The sequence below is a fragment of the Primulina huaijiensis genome, chromosome 9, assembly GCF_012295235.1.
Source record: "Primulina huaijiensis isolate GDHJ02 chromosome 9, ASM1229523v2, whole genome shotgun sequence".
NCBI classification, from domain to species: domain Eukaryota; kingdom Viridiplantae; phylum Streptophyta; class Magnoliopsida; order Lamiales; family Gesneriaceae; genus Primulina; species Primulina huaijiensis.
This window is the reverse complement of record NC_133314.1, coordinates 15,316,630-15,343,361: the sequence shown is the minus strand read 5'-3', so window position 1 is coordinate 15,343,361 and position 26,732 is coordinate 15,316,630. Positions and strand designations below refer to the sequence as shown.

Here is a 26,732-nt window from a genome sequence, read left to right as displayed (position 1 = left end):
AGAAAGAAGCGAGGTCGATCCGGGACGACTTGGCTCGATTTTTCTTTGAAGGAAACCAGCGAAATTTGCTGGAATTTCAATGGGGAAGTGGGGCGGCTACTAGGGTTCTTAGGAACCTAGGTTTTGCTTTCTCAAAAAAATAAAATCTGAATGAATTATGTGTGTGTGTGTTGATCGGCTCTAGGTGTGTGTAAAAGTGTGTAAAGGGTGTAGTGTGTGTGTGTGTGTGTGGCATGAGTTTGTAGTAATTAGGGAATAAATTTGCTTAATTAAAAATTAACAAGCTAATTTAAAAATACTAACTCTCCCTTAATTAATAAAACCTCTAAATTTAAAATAACTTGTACAAGTGCCAAAACTTTAAAAAAAATTTTAACAAAATCATAAAATATCTAAATAGATGATTTAGGCTTTAAAATACTGAAACTTAATAATTAAATTAATACGCCCCGATCCTAACTTAAAAATAAAATACTCCATTAAAATTGCCCAAAATCGTCACCGGGTCTTTTCCTCAATCCCGCCTCGAATAATCGCCTGAAACTTGAAACTTGAAAAATATTTTAACGTGCATCATATAACATAAGTAATTTAAAATAATGCATTTAAATAAATCATGCATTGTAAAAATCAATTAATCAAATGATTTAACAATTAAATAAATGTATAGGTTATACGTGTACAGAATTTGGGCACTACAGGAAGAGTCTTATCTATCGTGGACTCTTCCCTAGCCAATTAGCTTGAGTCCTAGCCATGCTAGGACTTTACCAGACCATAAACCACGACCCTGCATAAGCCCCAACCAGCCCTGGCCGAGCCCCATGCCGTGCGCACCAGCCGCTGCATCATGGAAGAAGCATGCGATCATGGCCCCTCCTAGAAAACCCTCCACGTGCACAGCCCTTCCAACTCATGTCCAGCCCTCGTTTCCCCTTAAATTATTCATTTTATCCATAAATCATCCTACGTTGGCAGCATACCCTTTGGAAATCATATCACGTTCATATATACGTAAAAACATTCAAAACTTAGAAAATAATTGACAAAATGTCTAGCGTTTTAAACTCCAATATTTTTCATGCAAAAATACATAAAACATGCATATAATAGTTTGAATGATGTGTCAAAGGGTTTAGAAAATGTGTCTTTACATTTAAAACGCTCGAATATTCAATCGTTGGCGAGGGTGCGAAGATGGACGACCGAACGACGAAGAACCCTAGCATTTCTTCCTCTCCTATATTTCGAATGTTGTGTGTGTGTAGGTGTGTATTTTTCGGCTGCTATCTGTGTTTATAAGCCTAGGTTTTCAATTTATAAATTTTAATTTGCATGTTAATGGGCTTAGGTTTTGGGCTTCTAAGTATCGGAGCAATTAGACTTACTCAATTTAGTTAAATTGGGCCCAATGACTCTAATTTAATTGAAACATAAAATTTTATAAAATTTTGTTTCCAAAAATAATATTTTTTATCTTTTAAAAACTCCTTGTTTGCCCAAAATCGACTTTCCGGGTAAAATCGAGATCGTCTCGTAAAATAATTCGAACTCTATCGTTTTTAGAAAAACTAACAATTATACAATTTAATTTATTTGCATGCATGTGATTTACATAGGTTGATTTTTCGGACGTTACAACCCTCTTTGGTGGAGTCGAACCACTGATAACACGCTGTCATGCCCTTTCATCTATGGACTTTATATAAAATCTGATATTGATCTTCCATAGACGGTAATGAGAACCATCTAACCCTGATGGTCGCAGTGTTACATTTGCAAGTGACGCGTCCATTATAATAAGCAAACCTATTAAACAAAATATTCAGGATCAGCACTTAGTATATCAAGAATAGTATATCAAGAATAGGCTCTGATACCACTTGTAAGGTGTGGGGTATATTTTGTTTAACAGTAAAACATGTAAGATCGTATGTGTCCGTAAATTTGTGTTTATCAGAATTAAGTGTTATGTGAAATGTTACAACATTTTGTAACATTTCAGACAACATGCAACGGAATTTTTAAGTTTAAAACACAAACTAACTATAAGTAAATACGGTGAAACAGAATAAATTTTGCACAAGTATAAATACTTGCGCGGTGCCTCAGGGTAAAAATAATCGCTAGAAAACCAATGAGTTTACGTAAAAACTAACACTGGTGATTTAATCAAAAAACCAATTTCTTCAACACGTTGAGAAAATCAAATGCTTTCTAAAACAAATAACCACATTAAAAATAGTATATAAGGAAGTAAAACACACTGCCAAAACTAGAGCAACAAAAACAAATCTTCAGTCAACTCTTTCATAGTTGTTGTCTGCAGATGTCTCCAACAATCACGGCAACATGTAGATTCAGCACTTCTTCGATCAGTAGCAACCTTGTAGATTGTTTTCTCTAAAGTTTATTGTGTGCAAAGGTGCAATAGTATGTATATGCTTCTGTGTAAATCACCTCTCTTATTTATAGCCCTAAAGTTTATCAACAAGAAAACCTACACAATATGAAAAGTAAGAGTTTTATTAGTAACAAAATCTTTTTAAACAAAGATACCATATCACAAAAATCTAAGCATAATTATCACATTAATTATCACATTATCTAGAAAGGCAAAACCATAATTAAATATTCAAAATCATGTCAACAAGAAAAAACTAATCTTGGGAAATAAATTTAGTACGGAAATTATATTTCCCTTCAAATAACATAACAATATGTAATCTGTTGTAAAAGTTTGTGTAACGACCCTTTACAGGCCCAGTGGACCGCCCATACGGCTCACTGCCCCGGTCGACCCAAGGCTATCCCGATCTTGGGCTCCCTCAAAGGGGCCTTTTCCCTCACGGGCTTTCCATAGGCGTCGTACGGGTTACTCATACAACTCTCCAGCCCATGCACTTGAGTCGACTCACTGCCCCGATCGACCCAAGGCTATCCCGATCTTGGGCTCCCTCAAAGGGGCCTTTTCCCTCACGGGCTTTCCATAGGCGTCGTACGGGTTACTCATAGAACTCTCCAGCCCATGCACTGGGAAGGCACAAGCTCAAGTGCATGGGCTGGAGAGTTCTATGAGTAACCCATACGATGCCTATGGAAAGCCCGTGAGGGAAAAGGCCCCTTTGAGGGAGCCCAAGATCGGGATAGCCTTGGGTCGATCGGGGCAGTGGGCCGTATGGGCGGTTTACTGGGCCTGTAATGGGTCGTTACAGTTTGATTTCTCATTTTAAACCTTTAGTTCAAATTAAATCAATGTTCTTCAAGATTATTGATAAATTTTATATCGTGGATCAATAGTCTTCAAGAATATCGACAAATCTTAGATTCTGATCAATATCTTTCACAAATATCGATAAATCTTAGTTTTATATCAACATTCTTATTGAATATTGATATATCTGAAACCAATATTTTCAGAAATATTGATAAATTTTTTTTTTATCATAGATCATTATTCTGCATGAATACTGATAGATATCATATCAATAATCTTCTGGAATATTGACAAAACTTATATGAATATTCTACATAAATATCAAATGATATTCGATTTTATATTGATATTATTCAGAAATATAACATTTTTTTTTAGATCGTGAATCAATATTCATCAGGAATATTGACATATCTTAGATCATAAATGATAGGTCTAATATTCTTCCAAAATATAGATAGATCTTTAGATCTTAAACAAAAGATCCGACTAACTTCGATATAATCTCAATATTTTTCAAGAATATTGATGGATATTAGATATTGCTAAATATCAATATAAATTTTTGTCGTGTTACTTTAAGATTATCAAAATAAAATTACAAGAGTATGCTACTTTATGAGCATCGATATAAATCTTATGAATTATGTTTTTTCTAGGGCATAAACAATAAATTATCATGAATATTATATTCATTAATAAGAACATGCGCTCTTCAAAAGAACAAAATAATATATATAGATATCAGTATATATATTTCTAATTTACACTAAATCAATATTTTTCGAAGAAAATTAAGATCGATGTTCTTAAAAATATTCAAAATCTATTTTTCCATAAATATTGTTAGATATTTCAAATTAGATAAATATTAATATTAATAAATCTTATATCTTAAATTAGAGATCTAATATTTTTCAGAAATACAAATAAATCTATATATTTTAAATAACAGATCCAATATTCTTCATGAACATAGATAGGTCTATATAGATTACCAATTGTTATATCAATATACTTTATAAATATTGATATTTATTATATCTATGATTTTAGATCAATATTTTTCAAGAATATTTGACAAGTTTGGGATTTTATATCAGTATTTTTCAGGAGTATTGACATTTATATTGTCAAATTAAAATCTTATTGAGTTACATCAAGAACATCAACCTAAAATTAAAAGTAGTGCGATGTCAGAAAACAAAAATAAAAGCATTTATATTGATAACATTTTGTAAACGTAACAAGAATGTATCGAAGGGAGAAGAATACTTGCTACCATTTTTTTTTAATCAAGTTCAAAATCAAACGGAAGACCATATCTTTTGTTCTGTGAAATAATCTTTGTCCCCCGAATCTGCAATAAAACCATGATTATTGCCGCCGGAATTTGGATTACAATTTTGGGTATGAAGATATTTGCAATTCAACTCTAGCTTCAATTGTGGTGCTTATCGTTTGTTCAGTAAGCGGAAAATTTATTATGCGATGTACCTGTTCGACGAATTGCTTAAACAAGTGATTGTGATTGTCATTGTGATTGTCATTGTGGTTGTGATTGTGAGTACAAACCATAAACCAGATCCTTTTTTTATTGTACATTCAACTTCAAAGCGTTAGGAATTGTTACTGGTTATTCTCTTGAAATGTTGCGTCAACTTTCAGTTTCACGTGCTCTGTGTACAACTCAGAGATTCTTGAGCATTTTATGTTCGCTACCGCTCGCATGTCATCTTAACCCACCACCTCGCACGGCTTCCTTCAATTGTTTCAGCAAAAATGCCATTTCGGGACGGCCATTTTCTGCATTGGATCAAACTGTGTTCATCAGCCAATATTTTCTGCAAGCTGCGTATGTAAGTAACGCTGTTAAGTATCCGAGGTTTTCGAGTTCATTGGTTTTGGTTCCGATTCTTCGGAAATTTTGTACACTGGAAGGAGTTGTTTTCGAAGAGATAACCAATATTGATAGTGTTGATTGTGCTGATGAGGTTTACAAAACAGTGTTGGATTACTCGAATCCAGAATATAAAATGGAGGAGGCTCTTGATAAACTAGCAGTAAAACTGACAACCCCTTTGGTAGTAGAGGTCTTGCACAGAATTCGTTTCGAGGAGAAATTAGCATTAAGGTTCTTTAACTGGGCGGCGCATCAAGAACATTACAATCACGAGTCTGAAGCATTTAATAAGATGATTGACATTCTGTCTAGTACTAAATACAAGGTCAAGCAGTTTCGTATCGTCTGTGATCTTCTATATTACATGAAACGAAGCAAAAAGACATCTGTTCCCATTGAGGAGTTGTTGACCATTTTGAGGCGCTATGCTGAGAAGCATTTGACTCATCTTCGAAAGTTTGCACAGAAAAAGAAGATTAGAGTGAAAACACAACCAGAGATTAATGCATTTAATCTACTGCTCGACTCTTTATGCAAATGTTCCCTTGTCGAGGATGCGGAGGCGATGTTTAAGAGAGTGAAGATCAAGATCCAGCCAAATGCCGACACTTACAATATTTTGTTTTTCGGGTGGTGCAGAGTTATGAACCCGGCTAGAGGAATGAATGTGCTTCAAGAAATGATTAATAAGGGTCATTCACCTGAAAGTTTCACGTACAACACAGCCATCAACACATTCTGCAAAGCAGGGATGGTGACTGAAGCTGCCAAGCTTTTGGAGTTCATGAAATCCAAGTGCTCGTCTATATCTTCCCCCACAGCAAAATCTTATGTGATTATGATGATAGCACTTGCTGAAAATGATAGAATGGAGGAATGTTTTAAAATGTTAAATGATATGAAAAAGAGTGGATACCTTCCCGATGTGTCAACATACAAAGAACTCGTTGAGGGCATGTGTTCAGCTGGAAAGATTGAGGCAGCTTATGAATTTTTGGAAGAGATGGGAAGAACTGGCTACCCTTCTGATATTGTCACGTACAATTGTTTTCTCAAAGTTCTCTGCGATAATAAGAACCGCGATGAGGCTTTTACACTTTTTACTAAAATGATTGAGGCAGGTTGTATCCCAAGTGTACAAACGTATAATATGCTGATTGCAATGTTTTTTAGAATCGGTGATCCTGATGGTGCCTTTGAGGCTTGGGACGATATGGATGAGAGGGGTTGTTCACGTGACAGTAATACTTATTGTGTGATGATTGAAGGGCTTTTTGGATGTGGTAATGCTGAAGATGCAAGTTTCCTTCTGAAACAAGTTATGAACATGGGGATGAAGTTGCCATATGTGAAATTTGATGCCTTCTTGACGCAGCTCTCTAAAGTTGGTGATCTTGGGTCAATTCATAGACTGTCAGAGCACATGAGAAAATTCTATAACCCTGCTATTGCACGTAGAGTCGCCTTGAATCAGAAGCGGAAAAGCATGAGCTTGAGAGGCAATTGAGTGGTGTCACATTTAATCAAAATGGTTGTAAATGTTTGTTTCTATTCTTCTCTGACATAATGTCGGTCGTTAATCCATCGGCTCTAAACAAGTTTCTCGATGAACAGATTTGCTTGACACAAATTCTCTGAAATTATGTGCCTGAGTTTTCGCTGATTTGATTTCTTGTATTCTGAGCTAAAGCGACTCTGGGTATTTAGATGCACACAAAAAGATTATTGATCTTTGAGAACAATGAAGAGCCCTTGAATCCTAAATTTCGTTGTCAGAGGTGATGCTATTTGCAAGAGATAAAAGCAAATGATTCTGATCTGTGGTCAGGTTGCTTTCTTTGTTTCCTTCATAATCTTAGAAAAAAACTATTCTGTCTCATGGAGAGAGTTCTTGGGGTAAGGCAGACCAAGGAATTGGATTGGATGAGGTGTTCTAATGTGTTTTTAAGAGTAGAAACTTGAATTTTTATTAAAATTTGAAATTTTTCATTTGGGATCATTGGCTTCCTTTGTTCTCCCTCCTTCGCAAGCTCTGGCTCTGGAAAACATAATTAATCGCTTCTGAGGTTGGGCAAAGGCTGACCATCTGCACAGTTCAAATCCTTCATAGAGTGCTATATAGCACTTAAAGAGGCTGTAGAAATGGTAGATTGACTAGAATACTGAGACCTGTCTGTTTGAGTGATTGAGTCATGTTTTTGTGTTTCCTACTTCATGAAAACTAGTAAGTTGTTTGGTTGGCCCTTTCTTTCGTTCGATTTTCTGAAACACATTTTCATAAATGACCATTTTAAGAGAATATATTTTAGTTTTTTCACATTTGCAGATCGAATATTACACCAAAATTCAGATCAATTAAAACACTTGGTGAAATATACAGAGAAAATATAAATCATGGAATAAAATGTTTTGGAAATTCAATACTTTCACTGCTTATTCTAATTTCTCAATCTGTGCTTGCTAAACTGAAGATGAAGAGCAGGAAAAGCCTGTCAAGATCTTTTGTGAATCCTATTCTGAGAAGGCAGCTCTGTCAGGTTACCACAGGCACAAATGCAGCCATGACACCCTGGACCTCTGAGAATCTGTAAGATCTGGGATTTTTCATATATCTGTTGTTTTTAGAAAGAATGGGTTTGATGGTTTTCATTATTTTCTTGCTTTATTGGTTCTTGGCATTGATGAGTACTTAAAGTTTATGATTGATTCTAAAATACATTAAAAAATCATATAAAAAACTGGAGGTTGAACGATCATTCAAAGTTTCTTTCATTATTTAATAAGGTTTGTAAGAAAAATGACCTTCTGTTTCCTTTTCTGGGTAGATGTCTAACAAAGAAGAATACTGTGATGAAAGTTTGGAGTTGAAATCTGAGTAGACAGAATAGCTCTAAACTTGATTAGTCAGAATTTAGGAGCATCTAATTTAAGCCCATGTTTTTCCTACCGGGCAAGGATTACTAGAAACAAATGGGATTTGGGATGACAATTCTCCGGTTCCGGCACACTGGAATCAGAAGGTTAGATTATCGGCCTTTGCTAAAAATTATTTCTGATTTTAGGAATAGAGCTTTCTTGCAGTATGAATTTTTTGTTTGGCGCCATCCTGCACATTTTGGTAGTGCTGAATTTCTTGGTTTGCATAGGAAATATGCTTCGCAAATTGCATTATTTGTGCAACATTGTGCATAATTGACAACTCTGTATTGGATTTCTAGTTCAAATTTCGTTGCTTTATTGCAGCAGTGATGAATTTCTATATACCCATCTCCCAATACCGTAGAATGCATAGTTTTTTGATACACTGATATTAAATTGGGAACAAAGAAACCAAATGATAACAACAAATGAGTTCGAGTACGGAGGGGATATCTGTCTAATAGACTTGAAGGATCAATTGAAAGATGTAGAAGACCAGTCTATGCCTATTTCTTTGGCAAAATTAGAATTCAAAATGACTAAATCAAACTATATGTGTCCTTTTACCCCTCATTTATGTTTTGTTTATTGAAATCAAATTATATGTGTCCTTTTACCACTCATTTCTGTTTTGTTTATTGAAAAAAAATTGGTCAAATTAGAGGACAGAGGTTCCATGACCATAGATAACACCTATAAGGTTGAAATGGAGGACATATTTGAGGAGTTATTTTATACATCGATGGTTGTGTTGCAAAGGACCTACTTGATGTTATAAACTGTTTCGAATATTTACATGCATGCTACAAGAAAATGAATATAAGAAATACCAACTCTCCGAGAAAAAAGTTGGATGTATGTTACTTGACTCTGTTACCAAATTGTATTACAAATGTTCTCAGTGTTTAGATTTACAATGCTAATGGATTTATGTTGGCTTCTAACTGTGTTACAGCCAGATATATGGCATGATGTTTTTTTTTTTTATTGGGCTATTGAGGTAAGCAAGTACGACAAGTTTGATGTCATAATAGAGTGTGCGCCATATAATTTGTTGACATATCTCTGCACTTTCTATTCTTTATTGTGATCCAGAAATTGGAACTTTGGGACGAGACATCACTGCCGTGAATGTTATCACTTGATTCTTATCAAAGTAATGAGTTGTGAGAAGAACCTCAATTTGTTGGTCTAATTAAAGCTTCTGTGATGTAGGAAGTAGATCTGTATTGTATATTGTTGCCTTGTCAAAGCCGATAAAATCTGGGCTTTCATCGGAAGAATGATATCTTGCCCTCATTCATGTGTTCACTGTGACAGCTTGAGATTCCATCGTTGCCTGATCCCTTTCTCCTTCTGTTCATCAGGGGAGTGCCTTCCAATTCCATTTGCAAAAGCGAAAAAGAGGAAGCATTTGCAAGTGTGTTTTTATGACAGTTGCTTGGTTTCACTGATCTCTGGCAATTCTATAATTCTTTCGGGTTCAATGTCCTCAGATTTTTCGTTCTACAAGTATTGCCTGGAGTGCGTTACATGTAAAGACTAGTTGGTTTCATCCATTCAATGTATAAATTTGCTCACAGTTTTCTGTTGCAATATACATATATATTCAACGTCAACATTTGTTCTTTTTGTTTTATTGTAAAAAAGTGTTCCCATTGCCTAAAAATCGATGTTCTCTTTGCGTGCGAATATACATGCCTTTTTCACCGTACTGCACATATGAACATATTTATTCTGAAAAACTACACTTTCATTAAAAAATTTTATTAATCAGATAAAAAAATTCACAACAATTCTATTCATATTTTTGTAATAAAAAAATAGATAATATTTATTAAAATATTTAGTTACAGATCAACTGGTCCTTCTTTTATCATTCCCATACCGCCCCTCCCTCCAACTATTTTTTCTTATTAAAGTTCTCGTCCCTATACTTTAATCGTCGTGCTCATGTCGGATTTTGAAGTTGTATCGTTATAAGAAAGTATAATTAATTGTAACTTCAACTTTATTTACACCAAGTGTTTTACATAGGAGAGCTCGAAAAAATCTGGTAAATGCATCACAGAGGAGGTGGAGTCTTTTCTCCTTTCCAAGGACGAAAACGATGCATGTCAAGTGGTAGATTCTATCCAAGCATGGGATCGGCTGAAAATAAATTGTACCATTTCACGCCAAGTATATCATCGATTACCTCGACCAGAATTAAATAAACAAGAAATAAACACTGCAAATACATAGTGATACATGACAAAATCCCAAAATGAAGCACTTTCATTAGTATGATGTTGAATTCAAGAAATCCAATCTCTTGTGAATCATATAGAAAGCATCTCCAATTCGTTCTGGAAAGGCAAAAACAATAGATGTACGGGAATAATTTCAACATTAGATATAAAACATGAGCTTTCTTTGAGTATGGATTGGAAGTTCAGACCGAATGCTTCAGATAAACGGAATTATGATCCAGGATATTGGGGAGGACTCCACAATTCACATAGTAAATACGAGATTCATAAAAGTAAACAAAGGACCACAATGAATCGAGTATTGAATAATACCTTTTCGAATGCCTTTAGACTTTATGGCCATTTACTTTGGAAGATTCCTTCCCTCTCCAGATTGCCAATACATCATCTGTTCTGAAACGCTGTGTAAACGTTGATTCTTCGAAAGGAGTTGTTGCACCATGAGCGTATTCAAGGAGACCGGTATAGGCAATCATTGCTCCATTGTCAACACAATACCGGTCATCAGTTGCATATAATTTCCCACCCCTCTCCGAGCACATAATTCTCATCATATCTTGTAATCTCACGTTACATCCCACTCCACCAACAATTAGTACATCCATTTTGTCACAATGTGTCATCGCTCGTTCCGTGATTTCCACAAGCATTGCAAACAAAACTTCCTATAATTCAAGATATCACAGAGCTGTCAACTTCCACCTTTTTTTAACATCGAGTAAAGAGAAACATGATTTAGGAACCGGAGAAATATTTCCCAATAATTAATTACCTGCAGGGAATAACACAAATCTGCAGGGGTGCATTCGTTATTTTTAAGCATTTCTTCAGCAGTGGCTTCAATATAACTCAATATCCCACTAAAAGAGACATCCATTCCTTTTACAACATATGGAAGGTCTATAAACTTTTCTCCCTTCTTCGCTAGCTGACAACAGGTCATGTAAATCAGTCCAATCCACAAGTAATTTCTTGTCACATGCAACAATAATGATAAATATAAATGTATATATGTGGTGTCTATGTATGTACATATGCCATATATAATGAACATATATAGTGTATATATATAATGAATTAGCCAGAATATTTAAATCATCCAAAAGATAAAGTATTTTCTACTCTGAGAGATTGATGCTAGTTAGTTTAGACCGTGGAAAGCAGATTATTTATTCCAGAGCAGTATTATAAATTTAGAGCCGTTTAATTTAGCTGAGAAATGGGGAAAAAAAAAGTTGACAACTATATTACGAAACTCATTGGGTAATGAGACTAGAAAAACTAAGCAAGTATATTAACTATCAAATTTCACTTCAGGCACCAGTCTTATATTAAGATTTCATCTTAATTGCGAGACATTGCCTGCAAGCCGTAGGAATGTATCAAAACACCTAAATGAGGCTAGCATTTCACTTAATTAAAGCATATTCAAGATTGACCCTTCAGAAAATCAAACACAGATCATTACTCGGAATAGATTGACAGGAACCTTAATTAATTCTCTGACATGCCGCACCAAAGTTCAAAACGTACTTCACCATAAAAGAAGGGCTATTAATAACAAGAGACCTCGGCTATTATAACAAGAGACCGTAGCTACCCTGAATTCAGTATGGTACATTCAATTAAAATAACACGTCTAATTGTGGCATCGATCAAGTCATCTTCCTCATAATTTACTTTAATGGTTCATTCACCACAATGAGCAGCCTCCATCAAGGTTCTAAAATTCATTGGGCGATAGTCGGACACCATACCACAGCCTAGCATCCAAACCGCCTAGGCGGATTCCACGACATCAATAAAATGAAGTTTGGTGTGTTGGGGCAAGCCAAAAAATCGCATTTCTTGGGAACTTAATTTAAATTAAAAACACTACTTTTCAAAAAAAAATAAAATCCCAAAAAAAGGTAATTTTCGACCACTTAGGGCTGCCTAGCATTTTTTTGGTGCAGTCGGCCGACGCCTAGGCCAATTTTTAGAACACAGACTTCCATTAATCCAGAGACTGCTCTTTGGCCAACTACTAGAATAAGCACAAGTTCACCATCATTTTTTCAGCATCATCACTGAAAAATGTATCCATTTATGCAATATATGATCATGAAGGGCACAGGTGCTAAAGTTAGACAAGTCATATAATACAACAGCTCATTATCTTAAGAGTGATAAATCCTTGTGACATTTCTGGTTAGTGACATTGAGCAACCTATTTCTTCTACTGATGTCAATCCAACTACAGTGATATCTATATGTATTAAGCAAAAGCATGAGTTCAATTTTGGTGAAATTTATTAAAAAAAAAATAAGCACTACAACACCCATTGTTGCAATAACCAACTTTTAGGGGTGGATAAGGTTTTGTTTTTATTTTTTAAAAAAGTAAGACAAAATGTAATGAATTGTAGGAAATGGACAAATATTAGAACTGGTGGATTCTGCAAAACAGATGTATGCTTAAAAATCGGATGAGCAAATCCAGACATCCAATATTTTAGAAAAAAAAGTTGGCCTCTTAATTCGCTAGTTCAACAGGCAGATTTGATGCCCTTTTATTTATACCATCCTTATTAACTAATCAACAAAAAAAATTATCACAATCCATGTGAAATAAATGAGACAGCTGGTTCATTAAAAAAGATTTTTACAAATTTTCTATAAATCGTGGAGATGCATACATTTTTCACGCACTCAAAATCATTCAACTATACCATCCCCAAAACTTAATTTTTTTGCACGCTAAATTCTCTCTCAAGTTACAAATAAAAACATTTGAGGTAACTTCTAATAATTATGTCAGTCTTTTTTTTTTCTGGTAATGTAATTGAAAGTGTTAAAATCTTATAACAATAGTTGTTGATTTTATTATATTATTGTCAGGATAGTACTGCTATTTTTTTTAAGCTTAAAGATGAGTTTGTTACAACTGAATCTCAAACCCGTACATATCCCGAACTTACCTTGATGTCAAATAAACTATTATTATTATTATTTCGAACAATTATAATATTATATTATAATTATCGTTATTTCAAATAATAATTACTATAAGTATTAATAATATTACCATTGTTATTGTCGTCGTTATTATTATTATTATTCACATGTTACCATTGTTATTGTCATCTTATTATTATTATTATTATTATTATTATTATTATTATTCACATGATAATTTCCATGAATAATATGATTCCTTGTGAAAAAAATTCGTGCAAACTGCAATTATTTTGGTTAATGGGTCAACAAGGACAGATTTTAAAAGAAATAATGGCATTAGATATCGCCGGTTATCGACGCTGATTATTTTTAAAAAAAATTGGATGAGCTGGTCCAGATTAGGGATTTTAACAAAACGAGCTGGTTTGCATTTTTTCGAGTTGACTCGATAAATATTTGATTTATACTCAAATTTTTCGAACTCGAATATGCTCAGACCTTTCTCGAGTCAAACTCAAGCAAAAATTATTTTGTTCGATTATTGCTAGCAGCTTGCGAACCATAATTTTTTATTAATATAAATAATATAAATAAATATTAAATAAATATACATCTCAAGTCTTTTGGACATTTCTAGATTCCGAATCTTAACGTCAAGCAATAGTTCGAACAGCTCGCGAATAGATTCAAACATTCCGAGCCGAACTCGAATTTCATTTAGAGCTGAATTCAAGCAAAAAAAATTAAAGTTTTCGAGCTTCAAATCGAGCTCGAACTCAAATATATTTAATTCGAGCCAAATTCGAATATTAAATTTTTACTAATATTCGACTCAATTCAGTTCATTTACACTATTAAGATCAAACGCTTACCACTAGACCAAAAACTATAGTTGTTAGCCAAGGCGCAACTTTATTTCCTTATACTTGTTACACCGTAGAGTGCACCAGCTTGGATGCTAATAGGTCAAGCTGCTAGGCCATGAGTTCGAGGAGACACATGTCTATCTGTTGATATGGTCTCCTATCCCTTAGAGATTAGTCTTACCATTTTCTTACCGCGGGCCCTGTCCCAGCACAAGTAGTCAAGATCTGCCGTCATTCTTAACGGCCTATGTAGCCAACCAGATCAAGCAGTGCAACGTCAGCAGCTTGACGCACGAGAACTTCCCAAGAGGTCACCTATAGTACTCCTCTCATTCATGCACGCCTAACCCAACATTCTCCCCTCTCTCAAGAAGTACAGAAATATGATTCTTGAGAGACGTGAACACATGACCTCGATCTGATACCAATGGTTAGGATCAAGCGCTTACCACTAGGCCAAAAATTATAGCTCTTAGCCAAAGTTCAACTTTATTTCCTTATAGTTGTGGCAACACAAAGTGCACCTACTTTGGTGTTAATGGGTCGGGCTCTTAGGCTCATGAGTCCGGGGTGGTGCTTTCTCATATCCTAGTCCGTGACTCCGTGTCATTTTTCTTTTTCAAATTTTTACATTTTAAAAAGAAAGCCTTTAAACAAAGACACACCTGTTCTATGTTGTACCCAGGACTAGGATCATTCGAGAGCTTGAGAACTCTTGCAAATCTGTCCAAGCAATTTCCAACAGCGATATCTATTGTCTCTCCGAAAATTCGGTACCTTCCCTCACTATATGCAATAACCTGAGTGTTTCCCCCACTGACATACAACACAACTGGATCATCAGCCCCGGTCACTATCCTCCCCATTTCAATATGTGCTACACAATGATTAACTCCAACAATTGGTTTCTTCCAAATCTGTGACAGGATACGAACCACGACGGCTGAGACCTGCAAGGCAGAAGCACTACATATTTCGCTTCATTCTTATCATAAATTCAAAAAGTTTCTAACACAATTCACGTATAAAAATCCAACAATTATGAGCTCAATCAGTCACACATCCCACCCGGAAATTTCATGTTTCCAATTATATCACAATTATTATGGGACGGTATATAAATCTTGTCGACGAGACACATCATTTTTTGTGATGATATAATACCCAAAGAGTGCATCACGATTTGTTGCTGACATCACACATACACACAACATTTTTTAAAAAATAATAACAAAATCACACACCATATCATTGACAGTTTGATCATATCAAGGAAATTCAATTTAATTAATTACTTTATCAATCTCTTCTCCAGGAGTTCAACTGAAATTAAATTCTAATTTGTAGGGTTATTCGTCATTTAATTTATCAGAATAGAACATTTCAATTCCCCTATAAAAAAAATGGCTGACTTTAATGAAAGTGAAATTTACATCCAAAATTAGAATCATAGTTATCAGTTTGAAAAAAATTGATGCTTTTCGAGAAGGATAAGAGAAAATCACATGGCAGTATATTTTTCCTTTTTATCTGGTCAAAGCACACCATAACTTGTGTAAAATCAAATGTAAACAATAAAACTATACTTCGTATACCATTTCCCAGTCGTTTTGTTTGTTTCACACTGGATCATAACATAAACAGAAAAAAGGTGTCATTTTTGCAACTTCAATAGCACTAGGTACAGCCTAGATTTATCTACATAAAAACCGACTCTAAACGTTCCAGCCAGCAAAAAAAATTACAAAAAGTTACCTGGAGTGGGGCTCCCATGCCAGGGCCTTTGGTATAGCAGAGGCAGTCGATGTCATCGGGCGTAATCTGCGCCTCCTTCAAAGCCAATTTAACAAGCGGCAGCACATGCTGGAGATGGTGCTGGGCGGTTTCCCTGGGGAGAAAGCCTTGCCCTGGCGGAGTGATGTAAGTGTGGCGTGGATTTGAGAGAATGGTTCCGTCCAGCGTCACCGCTCCCACTGCAATTTTGTTGGCTGAGCCCTCGAATCCTAAAGCTATCAATCTTTTCTTCTCCTCCATTTTCGTTGGCTGCGAACACGAGACAGAAGCTTGAGCTCAGGGCTTTAGGGTTTGGAAATGGTAAGAGTGAGATTTATTTATTTTGATAGATAAATATATATATTAAAATATATTACTCGTCTCACTCGTGCGATTGTTATTTTATAAAATTAATAATTAAAATTAGTAAATAATTTAAATATAAATAAACTAAATTTAAATAAAATTAGTAAATAATTTAAATATAAATAAACTAAATTTAAATAAAATTTACGGATTCAGAAAAACTTATTTAAATTCAACCTACATATTAAAATTTAAATTAGTAAATAATTTAAATATTAATAAACTAAATTTAAATAAAATTTACGGATTCAGAAAAACTTATTTAAATTCAACGTACATATTAAAAATTATTAAGAAAGGAAGACATAAATATTCCTTATGAAAATTATACTTATGGTAAACTAATTAGTATTTGGATTCAAAAGGGTTTAACTCTCTGTAATGAATTAAAATTAAATAATCAAATTAAGAGACAAAATTTACTTGAAAGAAAACAATTAGGAAAATTTTGTGATCAATTTGGTATGGACCTACCTAATAAAGGTAAGAAGGAAACAAAAGATAAAGACGAAAGACCTTATAGGAAAAAAAGACATTTGTCTGATAGACAAAAAGATAAAAAGAATAAAAGAAAAGAAAATCGTGAATTACGGAAAGCTGAAAATTATAAAGTTAAAAAACTAATTATTTGTAGAAAATGTAAAAAGCCAGGAAATTATGCTAATCAATGTTGGGCTAAAAACAAAATTAATAATTTAGACATATATGAAAATATTAAAGATAAATCGATAAAATAATAATGGATTCTAATCAGAATTCAGATAGTGAATCTGATAATAGCTCAGAATTTAGTTCAGAATTTTATAATTCAGAAGATATAATAGAAAATAAATCTTATAATTCTGATATAGAATCTGATAATTGTATACAAGGGGAATCTTGTATCAATCATTTAAGTGATAATGATAATAAAAATTATGAGTTTTATAAACTTATGTCACAATTTTGGGATTTAAATATTAATGTCTTAACTAATAATAATATTTTAGAATTCCTTAAAATGATTAAAGATCAATATTAAAATCAACAATTATTGATCGAATGGAAAATATTGCTTCAACAAGTAGTAACAATAACATTCTTGTTAAACAAGAACAATCTTATACTATGAAAGAAGTAAAAAAATCTTTTACAACAAAAATATAATAAACAAAATCCTATTACTATAGAAGATTTAGTTACAGAGATTAATAATCTTAAAGAACAAATAAAAATTTTACATCATAATAATAATCATCTAAGTTATCGTATCTCAGTTATTGAGAATAACAAAGTAGATAATGACAGCAGTGAAAATATTTCATTTTCTGAAAATAATCATTTATCTGTTTTAAATATGATCATATCTCAAAAATGATATACAAATATTACTTTGTTAATAGATAATTCTTATAAAAAGAATTTCATTGCCATGATAGATAATGATGCAGATTTAAATGTAATACAGGAAAGATTAATTACTACTAAGTATTTTCATAAAACTACACATTCTCTCTCTCATAAAAACTCTTCTGAAGTAATCAATAAAAGTTTGAAGTTCTGATAACAACGGTTGTAAGTTTATTTCTTGTTTTATTTTCTATTTTTATTTACAGTTTTAATTTTTATATTTTGGTATATTAGCCTGAATGACAGGCTAAAATATTTATGTTAAATCATCCCATTACTAAACCATGATCTTTATTTATTTGTAAATTGGAATTATATTGAAATGACAAAAGATTTATTTGAATTTTAGAGTTTGATGAAATATAAGGGTTAATGGTTAAACATAAGGTTTAAAGATGAACCAGGAAATAGTAAACACACGGTTCAAAGTTAATTAGGAGGCATAAATTCATGTTGTAGTCCTTCAGCCTGTTTAGCCGAAAAATGACGATTAAGACGTTTATGGGTGATTTTTATGAATTTATGTTTCTGAAATTGTCCTCGATAAATCCTCTGTTGTTTAATTTCTCTGGTATATCTTTTGTAATCCTTTTTATGTTTTGTAAAATTGTTATATATGAACTTTATATTCATTCTTATTCTGGAAATTAAATACCTCCTTATATTAGTTCAGCAATTTGAATATGGTATATAGGCTGGAAACCAATAATCTTCATGTGTGCGAAAGCCACTAATGAAACATTTGGTAAAACAATGCCACGTATCATATTCAATTGTATTCCAAGCCTCAGATGGTATCAGAGCCATGGAAATAGTTTTGGTTGATGATTTAACACTTTTTATTCAAATGAATATATTCGGTATGAAAGAAACTGTTCAAAACAGTTTAAATGAAGAATATGATTTACCTGAGAATTTAGACTTATTAAATAAATGAACTATTCCTAAAATAGAATCTAAAATGATCTATAAATTAGGAACATTTGAGAAAATTGGTTTTAAACAAGTAGTAAAAACTACAGAATCATCAGTACATCTTCATAATGAAGAGATGGTTATTAGACTATTGAATAATAAAGATATTTTACTTTATAGGAAAAATTACAGATTTATTCATATAGGTTTAATACAAATTGCTTTTAGACCTTTAATTTTAGAAGGTTTACCAGAAAGCTTTATAGTAGCTTTAAGAGATGTTAGAAATTTAAATTGGAAACAATCCCTTATGGGAATAATTCAATCTAGTCTGGCTCATTGTCCAGCATATTTTGATGTTTATCCAAATTTATCTCTATCTCTGTCTGATATTAATATATTAGATTCTTTAACATTAAATGTTAAAACTCATGGTTATAATTATACTCCTGGTACAGAAGTTATATGTATCTGTTATCGTATTTATTATAAACCATTATTTACACTAAATCCTATGTGTAAAAGAATTGATAAGAAATTAAATGAAACTATTCTTATAGAAACTAATTTTAATAGATCTAATATTACAACTCGTAGATCTATAAAATGGGAAGAAATTGAATTTCCAGAAAATTGGAGAATTGAACAAGCTGTTCCTAAAAATCCTATAATAAATAGATATTTACACCAAGTTATTCAAAATAATGAAGGATCTGTTCAAATACAGTTTAATAATGAACAAAGAAGATTATTACCCTATTCTGTTTATGCTAGATCAAGATCTAGTCATTCTTTTATTTCACCTCTAGATTATATGGTGGATATTCCACAGACTTCTAGAGCTTCTACTTCTCAGATAAGAGAAGAAGAATCTTCTGTACAAGATATAGTAGATGATTTAATTATAAATCAAAATAATATTGTTCGTAAAAGTAATTTTCAAAAAGTTAAAGAAACTGATAAAGTTTCAGAAATGAATTTTTTAGTATTTAATGGATAAAAACCCAAAAATCGATTTTACTAAAGGATCTCGTGCTAGAGCGAAGATCAATGCAGAATTGTATCTACCCAAATGGCAATCTGTCAGAGATGGGGATTTTAAAAGTTTCTCTGAAAAAAATTTAAATATATTGTTTCAGAATTTTATAAATTCTGTGAAAATCAAAACAAATTAATATATTTTGTTCCTTGGTTTTTTAAAACTTTTATTATTGATTATATTTCTGTTCTAGAAAGAAATTATAAACTTTCTTCTGAATTGATTCAAAAATCAGTTTATCCTCCTCAGCAACCTTTTCTTATAGAAAAAAATAATAAAATTTTAAAATTTACTGCTTTTTCAAAACTATTTGAAAATGAAATGTTACAGATAACTGTTAAATATATTAACCAGATAATTGAAAACCAGAATTATACAAATTTATATTTAACTATAATAGGATAAGAAATAAATTCTCTAAAAAATAGAATAGATAAGATAGTCATAGCTATTAATCAAATTAAACCAGATGTTCATATACAAGAACCAGAAACTAATATTGTTTCTATTGCCAGTTCTTGTATTCAATTCCCTCAAGATATTAAAGATTTTAAATTTAAGTCTTCTGTTTCTGATATAGAAAAATTATTAGAAGAAAAATTTAAAAATCTTAATATACATACTCTTAATGAAGAGTTTGAAAATAATAATATTTCTGATGAAAAAATTAATAAAATTAAATGGGCAGATAGACCTACCCAAAATAAATATTATTAAGATAGACCAACTCCCATGGATGTTCTTACAGAAGAACAAGAATATATATTTTCTAATAGTTATAATGGGAAAAGTATTTATAAATGGAATATTGATGGTTTTAGTAATAAGCAGATTTATAATACTGCTCACAGAATGCTTATGTATAGAGCTAACTTTCCATAGGCAAGGGATACCTTCATCAGTATAACCAAATTCTGGCTGCCATTTCTAGATCCATGGAATTCCAAATTCCATAAAGAACAGACATAAAGTCTTGTCGTCAATCCAATGTTCAGAAAAAGATTTTTTAATACTTGGAGAAACATTTAACCAATTGTTCATTGGTTTTATAAAAACCTCAGACAAAATTTTTGCTGATGGACCAAAAATCATCCATCATATAAAGAATCAATTTGGAACAGGATAATGAAAAACATTTTCACAAATTTTCAGAAACCATGTATGTTTCTTTTTCTCATTTTCATAAAATAGAGTCTTATTAAAACTCTCTACATAATTTCAAAAATTAAATTTGAAACTCATTTTATGAGTATCAGAATAAAATTCATTTTCAACCAATGGAGATATACCTCATTCTTTAATGGATATGATCTTTTTGATAATGAACTTGAAAAAGTTATAACTTCCTTTTTGTTGAGNCCATTCTTTAATGGATATGATCTTTTTGATAATGAACTTGGAAAAGTTATAACTTCCTTTTTGTTGAGTATTACTGAAAAAGTGAGCTATATCAACACTTTTTGTTGATAAAATAAGATTTTCATAAAATCCTCTTTGTTTATAAGAACCAAATACATATGATGTATTTGTTAAATATCTCTCCATGATAGTCCACGGAGTCTTCTCCCATTGAATATCTTTTTCTTCTATAAGAAGAATTAATTCACGATGTTTTGTCTATGTATATAGAGCTGAATCATTAGCATCTTCTTTCATGATATTAGCATATGATGCTAAAGATTGAGAATCTGTATTAGTTTTCTGCTTTTGTTTCAAAAATTCTTGAAATCATTGTATAACTCATTATTCTGCTCAGTTTTACTGGATGAACTAGATAAGTTCTGGGCTATCAGCTTCTGTTTGCCATGCTGTGCTATTATATTAGGGGGTTTTCCCCTACCACCTCGCCCTCTATAAGAGGACTCTCCTCTACCTTGAGAATACATATCTGTAAATAAAGACATTAAGATAAATATTCACGAGTTAAAAAATACGGTAAGTGATTATCTTCACCTTTCTTATAAATAATGTCAAAATCAAAAGGGGCTAAATAAGCCTGCCATCTTGCAAACATTTGTTTAGACACATCATGTTTAAAATCTTTTTTAAACATAAATTTTGCAGATTTGCAATCAGTTTTTATAATAAACTTTTGATTATATAAATCATATTGAAATTTTAAAATACATCTGACAATAGCTAATATTTTTTTTGCCACTGTAGAATAATTTTTCTGGGCATTATTCCATTTCCCAGAATAAAATCTAATAAGATATTCTTGTTTAATTTGAGGATCTTTTTGTTTTAGGATTCCACTAAAACCTATATCAGAAGCATCTGTTTCTACAATTTCATCTCATAAAGGATTAGCTAACATTAAACAAGGGAGATTTCTAACTTTTTCTTTAATATTCTGAACAGCTTTAGTATGCTTATCTGTCCAGGGTAAAGGGTTTTTCTTTAATCTATCATATAAGATAGCAGAATCTTGAGTCAAATTTTTAATATAGGGAGAAATATAATTTAAACTTCATAAAAATCTTTGTAACTGAATTTTATCAGTAATTATATCAGGGAATTTAGAACCAAATTTTATACTTCTTTGAATAAGAATAATTTTTCCTTTTTCAATATTATGACCTAAGAATCTAATATTAGTCTGAAATAAAATCATTTTAGATTTTGAAATAACAAGACCATTTTGTATTAAAATATTTTTAAACATTTCTAAATGTTTAAAATGACTTTCAATATCATTAGAAAACACCAAAATATCATCAATATAAACAATTATAAAACTGTTATACTGATAAAAAATATCATTCATGATTTGTTGAAATTCTGAATGAGCATTTTTTAGTCCAAATGACATTACTGTCCATTCATAATGTCCTATAGGAACATTAAAAGCAGTTTTATATCTATCAGATTCTTGTATTTGAATCTGCCAAAATCCTGATTTTAAAACAAATTTAGAAAATATGATTGCATTAATTAGTCTATCTAATAAATCTTTTTTATTAGGAATAGGATGCCTAATTCATTTTAAAATCTTATTTAAGGGTTTATAGTTTATTACTAATCTGGGAACACCTATTTCCTGCTCAGAATGTTTATTTACATAGAAAGCAGTACAAGACCAAGGAGATTGAGACATAGAAAGCAGTACAAGGCCAAGAAGATTGAGAAGTTGTTATTAAACATTTTTCTAATAAAGAATGAATTTCTTTTTTTTACACAATTCTAAATATTCAGAATTCATTTAACAAGGACGAGCCTTGGTAGGAATATTTATTTCCTTAAAATTTTCTTCATATGGAAGAGAAATTATATGTTTCTTTCTATTCCAAAAAGCATTTGAAATATCATTACATATTTCTAATGAAAATTTATTATAAATAAATTGAATTTTTTCTTGTAATTTAGGATTTTTTTTTAATTTATCATCTATAGTTAATATTTTAACTTCTTCTTTTAAACAATTGATCTGAAAAGTTTTTCTATCAATCATTTCTTGTAATTCATTAAGAATTCTATGAACAGGTTTAGTTATAAACTTAAAAAAAATAGGATTACCTTGATAGGTTCCTGTAATACCTGTTTCATCAACATGTTTTAAAGGATATATTTGATAAATAAAAGGTAAACCGATTATTAATTGGCTAGCAATATCTTTTGCTAATAAAAAACTGATTTGAATACAGATTTTATTTTCGCAAATGTATGCTTTTGGTAATTTATTAAATTTTTATAATTGAAATAATCTATAAAAATAAAAATATAAACATACCAATTGATAAAAATATTATTGTAACGTCCGAAAATCAGTTCACGTAAACCGCATGCATGCAAATTATTAAATTGTTAAAATATTTTAATTAAATGATTTTAGATGCATGAATGATATATTTTGATTGACTAAATGATTAATTGTTTAATTTTGTTTGATTTTATTATTTAAATATTTTCAGACGAATATCGATGGTGGGTCGGAACAGAGGACCGGAGGCGATTGATGTGTTAAAGATTTAAAAGCTAAATTTTTATTTTTAGTTAAGAAAATATTTATTTTTAATATTTTAAGAATTATTGTATTTTTAAGTTCAAGTTTAAATTAATTAGTGGGAGTAAGGAATTTTATGTATTTTATAAGAGATTTTTTTGGAAATAAGTATTTTAAAATCTTTTAATTAGAGACCTAATGATTTTATTAATCTTAATGAGAATAATTAATTATTTAAAACTTAGGGTTAATAAGGTCCATTAACTAAGTGATTAAGAAGTTTTTATTTTTTTTAATAAATAAGCACATTAGTTAAACACATAAAAAGCTTTTTTGTTTTTTTAATTAAACCTATACCTAAAAACACACCTACACGCACACACACATTCACGTAAAAGTGGAGGAAGGAACAACGGCTATTTTCTTTTGCAAGTCAAGGAAATTTCGAATTTTTTTCTCAATCGTTCTTTGACTTTCTTCCTCGTTCTTCCTTCCAACAACGATCATTTGACTCCCTTGCATCCTAAGGTGGGTTTTTGGTAGGGTTTTGACAAGAAAAATGGTAGAAAAAATAGAAATCGCTCTCCGTTCGTCACCGAATTTCATCGCTTCGGTATTCGTATTCCGAACGTTTTAAACGCAAAGGCACGTTTCTAAACTTTCTTTTTGCACCATTCAAATCATATTATGTGTGTTTAATCATGTTTGCATGAAAAATATGAAACCCTCCTTTTATTTTCGTTTTTATGGCTTGTACATCTTAAAACTTTGATTTTCATGTATTGAAACTCATGCTTATGATGCACAAAGGGGCTGCCATGATATGGCTATGGGAAGGGATGATTTTCAACGTTTTTAAGGGTCCATAGATGAATGTTTAAGGGCTGGATAATATGGATGCAAGAGCTGAACGAAAATTGGGTTTTTTTAGGAATTAGGGTTTGCGTTTTTTGTCCTAGGAAGAAGCAGGCTATTAGCTGTTGTAGGTACATGTTCATGGGTCCTAATAGGGTCTGGTCCTAGATGGGCTGTGCAAGGGCTGGAAAGAGAGGATAAAGGTTGCACATCGCTTTGGGTCGCTTAAGGCTTGTAGGGGTGCGAGTTTAAGGTTGCAAGTGCTAGGGCTGTAGAGGCTGGTCCAGTAGAGTTCTAAGGGTTCACTCTAGGTCCTAGAATGGGTACATAGGGTCTGGACATGATGATTAAGGGCTAGGCTCGATGGATCGAAAGTTGGCTTGGGCTAGGGTTTGATCAATTTTGCAGAAAATTCAGTAGGCATTCTAAGATATTCCGAGGGTCTTAAATGGTTTGATTTGGGTTGCATAAGGTATAGTTAGGTGTTAATAAACTATGGTTAAAGTTTGGTTAAGTTTTGAGTCGATTCGGATTAAAACTGGGGCGTACGATTAAGTTTTAAAACAAATTGGGAAATTAGTTGAGGAGCTTAATTTTACGTCTAAGAAATGTTTATGGGTATATTTTAAGGTGTCATGTTAAGTTTAGGGATGAAAAGTTTATGTTTAAAATTTGGAAAGAAAATATTAATTTTTGAATTTATTCAGGTTAAAAACGCTCATGGTTTAGTCATTAAGTTATTAAATTGAAAGGCTCGGATTTACATCTAAGAACAATATTAGAGGACAAATTTAAACTTATACGATGATTTGGGATAGGCTCGAGTCATTAAAAGTAAGAAAAAGCAAAAATCGGGAATTTTTGAGTCCAAGGGTAAAATTGTCATTTTGCGACCCGGGTAGTACGAAAGGCTTGACAGTGCCCCGAAAAATCATAATACATGCTAAATGATATTTTAAAATGTTTATGATGAAAATATGTAATTTTATTATTGATGATAAAGCTGTGCAATATTTACTGTTAAAATGCTATTTTTCGAATGTGGACAAGGACATGATATTTTATGATTAAAAAGAAAAAGAAAAATATTTTGAAGGATGTGAATTGACTGTGACAAAAAGGATATGATATATGATTTTTGGGAAAATCGTGAGGGAAAAGGCCTTAGAGGGAGCTCGTTTAGGGGAGAAGGCCCCAGAGGGAGCCCAACGATTGTATTTCCATTTTACATCGGTGTCTAGTGTCCGTCCCATTTGCAACGGTGAGCTAAGACTGATCAGTCCACCAGAGGATAAATGTTAGTAACTTTCAAGGATCAAACTTCACCCAAAATGATAAATGATTGACAACTTTACGATTTTACGATTTACGATATATGATACATTTTTTATTACAAGCTTATTTTAAATAAAAGTATGATTTTAATACATGTGATTGTATATTTATTATTTGTTACTCATGCTTAGGACGTGCTGAGTCATTAGATTCACTATGTTTGAATGTTGCAGGTGATGATGATATTGAGGGAGGCGCTGACGTTTGAGTGGATCGAGTCCGACAGTACACTCTCGAAGGACCTTTATTTTCCGCGTTAGCTAAATAGTTAAAGTTTTAAAAGATTTGTTAATGATTTAATTAGAGATTTTTTTATGCTTTGTTTTGAAGTTAGTATGATCATGTTAAAAAATTGGAGTTGAATTTTGTTAATTGAGATTTAGAGAGTTTTATGCACTTGAGATTTTAAATGTTAAATTATTTTGATTTATTGAAATGTTAAGTTATTTTAAATGATGAATTTCGAAAATATGTATGAAAAAATTAGTAGGATTTTAAAGTAAAAAAAGTAGTGGACGTTTCAATTGGTATCAAAGCGAAGGTTTTACCCAAAAGATTGTGTTATTGTCACCCTGAGAAGCTCAAGAAGTCACGTCTCAAGTATATGAGTTTTTACTGCTTTAAAATTTTAAATGCTTTCATGATGCATGATATAGAGGTTAGGTGCATGATATTTTTAAAATTAAATGCATGTTGGTTACGTGGTTTGGACGGTGTGTACAGTTATGCCCCGAGACGTGAGGAGAATTTGGTTTTGCACATCTCGAGTTTTGCACTATCTAAGACTAAGTTGAGGCGAATTGAACTTGGTGATTTAGGACTACTTGTTTCGAATTCTACATTGTGTAGGAACATAATTTCGAACTTGATAGTTATGTATTGAATTTTTAGGAATCATGAACTTAGGGACTGAATTATAAGACATTGAAGAACTTAATTGCAAGTTTTCGGAAAATTCGATGATTTTTGGGCTAAATTGGAGAATTCGATGATTTTTGGGTCTTGATTGCAAATTTTAGG

The 26,732-nt window shown here is 31.9% G+C and overlaps 2 protein-coding genes across 12 annotated transcripts; one reads left to right on the top strand and one right to left on the bottom strand.

Moving 5' to 3' along the window:
• The first annotated feature begins 4,476 nt into the window (after positions 1 to 4,476).
• Positions 4,477 to 9,671, top strand: LOC140984714 (pentatricopeptide repeat-containing protein At1g73400, mitochondrial-like). Of its 10 annotated transcripts, none has more exons than XM_073452277.1 (3): positions 4,477 to 7,344; positions 7,592 to 8,140; positions 8,764 to 9,671. In XM_073452277.1, exon 1 carries the CDS (start codon positions 4,867 to 4,869, stop codon positions 6,625 to 6,627), a length of 1,761 nt encoding a protein of 586 aa, XP_073308378.1. In that variant the 5' UTR covers positions 4,477 to 4,866; the 3' UTR covers positions 6,628 to 7,344; positions 7,592 to 8,140; positions 8,764 to 9,671. The 10 variants fall into 10 exon arrangements, with proteins under 10 accessions (XP_073308378.1, XP_073308380.1, XP_073308379.1 ...); XM_073452279.1 differs by having other exon boundaries at positions 4,477 to 6,943; positions 8,764 to 9,670; XM_073452278.1 differs by having other exon boundaries at positions 4,477 to 6,948; positions 8,764 to 9,670.
• A 361-nt stretch (positions 9,672 to 10,032) lies between these two features.
• LOC140984870 (uncharacterized) lies at positions 10,033 to 16,194 on the bottom strand. Of its 2 annotated transcripts, none has more exons than XM_073452543.1 (5): positions 15,853 to 16,194; positions 14,763 to 15,047; positions 11,064 to 11,219; positions 10,604 to 10,956; positions 10,033 to 10,190 (listed from the first exon to the last, which is right to left on the bottom strand). In XM_073452543.1, the coding sequence occupies exons 1-4, from the start codon at positions 16,129 to 16,131 to the stop codon at positions 10,618 to 10,620; spliced, it is 1,059 nt and encodes a 352-aa protein (XP_073308644.1). In that variant the 5' UTR covers positions 16,132 to 16,194; the 3' UTR covers positions 10,033 to 10,190; positions 10,604 to 10,617. The 2 variants fall into 2 exon arrangements, with proteins under 2 accessions (XP_073308644.1, XP_073308643.1); XM_073452542.1 differs by lacking the exon at positions 10,033 to 10,190 and adding an exon at positions 10,192 to 10,387.
• Positions 16,195 to 26,732: the final 10,538 nt, after the last annotated feature.

Bases quoted from the DNA above. Each gene is read 5' to 3' on its own strand.
- LOC140984714 (XM_073452277.1), top strand. From the start codon at position 4,867: ATGTTGCGTCAACTTTCAGTTTCACGTGCTCTGTGTACAACTCAGAGA.
- LOC140984870 (XM_073452543.1), bottom strand. From the start codon at position 16,131: ATGGAGGAGAAGAAAAGATTGATAGCTTTAGGATTCGAGGGCTCAGCC. The intron at 15,048-15,852 runs GTAACTTTTTGT...TCTGCCTTGCAG, and splicing joins GCATGGGAGCCCCACTCCAG to GTCTCAGCCGTCGTGGTTCG. The intron at 10,957-11,063 runs GTAATTAATTAT...CTTGAATTATAG, and splicing joins ATTTGTGTTATTCCCTGCAG to GAAGTTTTGTTTGCAATGCT.